Source organism: Hemiscyllium ocellatum, chromosome 39 (assembly GCF_020745735.1).
Source record: "Hemiscyllium ocellatum isolate sHemOce1 chromosome 39, sHemOce1.pat.X.cur, whole genome shotgun sequence".
In the NCBI taxonomy this organism is placed as follows: Eukaryota; Metazoa; Chordata; class Chondrichthyes; order Orectolobiformes; family Hemiscylliidae; genus Hemiscyllium; species Hemiscyllium ocellatum.
The window spans coordinates 30223584-30226597 of NC_083439.1; the positions used below are offsets into that span (position 1 = coordinate 30223584).

The window sequence follows — 3014 nt, forward strand, 5'->3', positions numbered from 1 at the left end:
GCAACAGTTTCTGAGCCAGAGGTTTCCATGGACAATAGTGAGAGCCAGTCCTGTACCTGAGAGAGTACCTCCTTATGAGGGTCCTATTGCTTCCAGTTTCCGAATGTCTGAGGTTGGGAGTGTGTCCCCACTGCAGACTGTGATGGTGCAGTGTGGAGAGCACAACCTGCTGGTCAGGGCCCAGCTGGATTTATTTGGAACTGGGCACCTGATTAAAGCTGCTGACCTGACCCTGGGGACAGCAGGTTGTCCCTCAACCAGGGTCTACCCTGAGAACCAGACTGTCCTCTTTGACTATGGGCTGCATGAGTGTGGTAGTAGATTGCAGGTAATGGGGGTTGTCTACTCTTGTGGGAAACTTGGGCTGTCCAGGTTTTCCTGGATGTGGTGATGTTGATATTGAGGAGGACTAGACTAAATTCTCATTGTCAGACTAAGTTCCTATCTTGGATTGTACTGTACCTGAACTGTTTTCCATTTCTAACCTTGTGCTCCTATTTTCATTGTGTAATCAGAAGCCTCTAAACCATTGTTCTGTTAGAATGTACATTTTGTCAATATGAACTTGTCCTGTAGCTTAAACTGTTTTGATTTCATTCTGATTAATTGTTTTCTCTACTTTTCCTATCTTGTGCACCCTGTATATTATTGTCTCACATTGCTATTAATCTCTCCACATATTCTGCTTGTAATCTTTACTCACAATCTGAAAGTTTCATGATAACATCGGGAGATGATGGCCAAAGGATCCCTGCAGCCTCTTCCCTGTGATAACAATCACCATGTCCCTGTTCCCTCAATATTGATCTCTAATTCTGCCTGAGACACCAATACCACCTTTCACCCAATGTTTGGATCAGGAATTCCCATCTTGACATCTACAATGATGTCACACCTTGTTAAATTGAACCTAAATGACTAACCCCTGACCTGTGACCTAGAGGTCTCTAGTAGTGGTCCCTTGTGCTCGGGGTGGGAAAGCAGTCTCCTGGCCCTGAAACTGTCACTTGCCCTAAAGAATTGTCCCAATGTGATGTTGTCATTGTGAACCCTGTGTAGATCCTTTATTTCAGATCAGTCCCTCATTCCTTACCCTGGTGTCTTCCAGATGACTGGAGATTTCCTGATCTACACCACCCACCTGACCTACATCCCAAACTATCCTGGATCTGTCATTGTGAGAACAAATGGAGCTGTTGTTCCCATTGAATGTCGATATTTCAGGTGAGAATCTTTACTCGATTGTCAGTATGATCCCCTGCTGCTGTTGTCTGACACTATTCTAAAATGGCTGCCCTGTCTCCTTTTCCTGCCCTCAGGAAGGGCAATGTGAGCAGCAATCCCATCAAGCCCACATGGATCCCATTCAGCTCCACCAGGTCTGGAGAAGGGCATCTGTCATTCTCCCTGCGTCTAATGAATGGTATGTGATGGGTGACTAGGGAGGGATCTCCTAATGGCTCTCTGGGAGTTGTACCCATTGGTTCCAACCCTTGTCTTGCTGTACTTCAGATGATTGGCTTACAGAGCGCACTTCCACTGTCTACTCCCTGGGAGACCTCATTCACATTGAGGCATCTGTTTCACTGGCCAACCATGTGTCCCTGAAGCTGTACATTGATCGCTGTGTAGCTACACTGAGCCCAGACAAGGACTCCACACCAAGATACAGCATCATTGACTACAATGGGTAAGGAGCTCTCTGCTTTCTCCAGCTGCTCCCATCTCAATGGCTTCACTCCATTCACTTCATGGCCCTTTGTCCATCTGCAGTTGCCTCCTGGACAGCAAAGCTGAGGACTCCTTTTCAACCTTTGTGTTGCCGAGAGACGGGCAGGAGCCGGACAAGCTCCAGTTTGACCTGGATGCCTTCCGTTTCTATGGAGATGAGCGATCCTTGGTAAGAGGAAGCTGCTGATGGGTTTCTCCACATTGGGGAGGGAGTCACTAAACACTGACTTGTTCTGTGTCCCTCAGATATTCATCACCTGTCACCTGAGAGTTGCTGCAGTGGATCAAGGAGATTCCAGGAACAAAGCTTGTACTTTCCAGAAGCTGGAGCATATGTAAGTTCCCTCTCTCTGTCCCTCAGGGATGTTGTTGTTGGGAGAGGTGATGCACCATGTGGTTGATGTGCTGTTTCTCTTGTTTAGCTGGACCCCATTGGAGGGGTCAGACAGTGACATTTGTGCCTGTTGCCATGTGGGGAATTGTGGGAGCACAAGGGAGATCCTGATCCCTTTCAGAGAAAGGAGAGACCATGGTGCTGAAGCTGGTAGGACATTCATCCTCTAGATGTTCGGATTACCCCTCACTTTACCCCCCCGCTGCTGCCCATCCCCACCACCCCTTCCTGACTGGTATGTTTGTTGCAGAGAGTGAAGCTGGATTGAAGTGGGAGGGGGAGGCCTCACTTGGCCCCCTGATCATTCTGGATACTGAGCTGACAAACCTGGCAACGCAGCCCCTGACTGAAGGTGACGGAAGGATTCAGGAGAGGTCTCCAAGCGGTGAGTTGTCTGCCTGCTAGTTTTCCTTTCTGTCCCGGTTTTCCCTCAGTAACCATTGGTTTCTCCTTGTTTTGTAGGTGTGGAGTCAGTGCTGGTTGTGATGGTGGTCCTGACTGTGACAGCTGTTTGTCTGATCTCTGCTTCATTGCTGGCCTTCCTCCTGTACAGGAGACACAAGCAAACACCCATCAACTGGTGATTGAAATAGTCAATAAAGCAGTGATTCATGGTGTCTGGAGCTGGTTTGTTTCTGCATCCTTTCTTAGTTTAAAATATTCTTGGGTACAATCCCTGGGTTGACCCTCTCCAGGCCATGAAGTGGCTTTCTGATTGATTGGGTTATGGAAGATTATTGTTTGCTCCTTCCAGTGAGTAGAGGGGATTGATGACCACCTTGGAAAGGGGCTTTCCATTCTGATTAAATCACTGTTTGCAGAATGTGCTGGAGTAACAGCTCTGTGGCATTGAGGGTGAAACTGCTGGTGTTTCTAGTCTGTTCTGACA

General features: G+C 47.8%; 1 protein-coding gene across 1 annotated transcript; it reads left to right on the forward strand.

The window, feature by feature from the left end:
- The first annotated feature begins 304 nt into the window (after positions 1 to 304).
- LOC132834219 (zona pellucida sperm-binding protein 3-like) lies at positions 305 to 2709 on the forward strand. Its single transcript, XM_060852884.1, has 9 exons — positions 305 to 328; positions 1109 to 1224; positions 1320 to 1423; positions 1513 to 1690; positions 1774 to 1900; positions 1978 to 2066; positions 2154 to 2275; positions 2376 to 2510; positions 2588 to 2709. Exons 2-9 carry the CDS (start codon positions 1109 to 1111, stop codon positions 2707 to 2709), a joined length of 993 nt encoding a protein of 330 aa, XP_060708867.1. The 5' UTR covers positions 305 to 328.
- Positions 2710 to 3014: the final 305 nt, after the last annotated feature.

Bases quoted from the DNA above. Each gene is read 5' to 3' on its own strand.
- LOC132834219 (XM_060852884.1), top strand. From the start codon at position 1,109: ATGACTGGAGATTTCCTGATCTACACCACCCACCTGACCTACATCCCA. The intron at 1,225-1,319 runs GTGAGAATCTTT...TCCTGCCCTCAG, and splicing joins ATTGAATGTCGATATTTCAG to GAAGGGCAATGTGAGCAGCA. The intron at 1,901-1,977 runs GTAAGAGGAAGC...TGTGTCCCTCAG, and splicing joins ATGGAGATGAGCGATCCTTG to ATATTCATCACCTGTCACCT.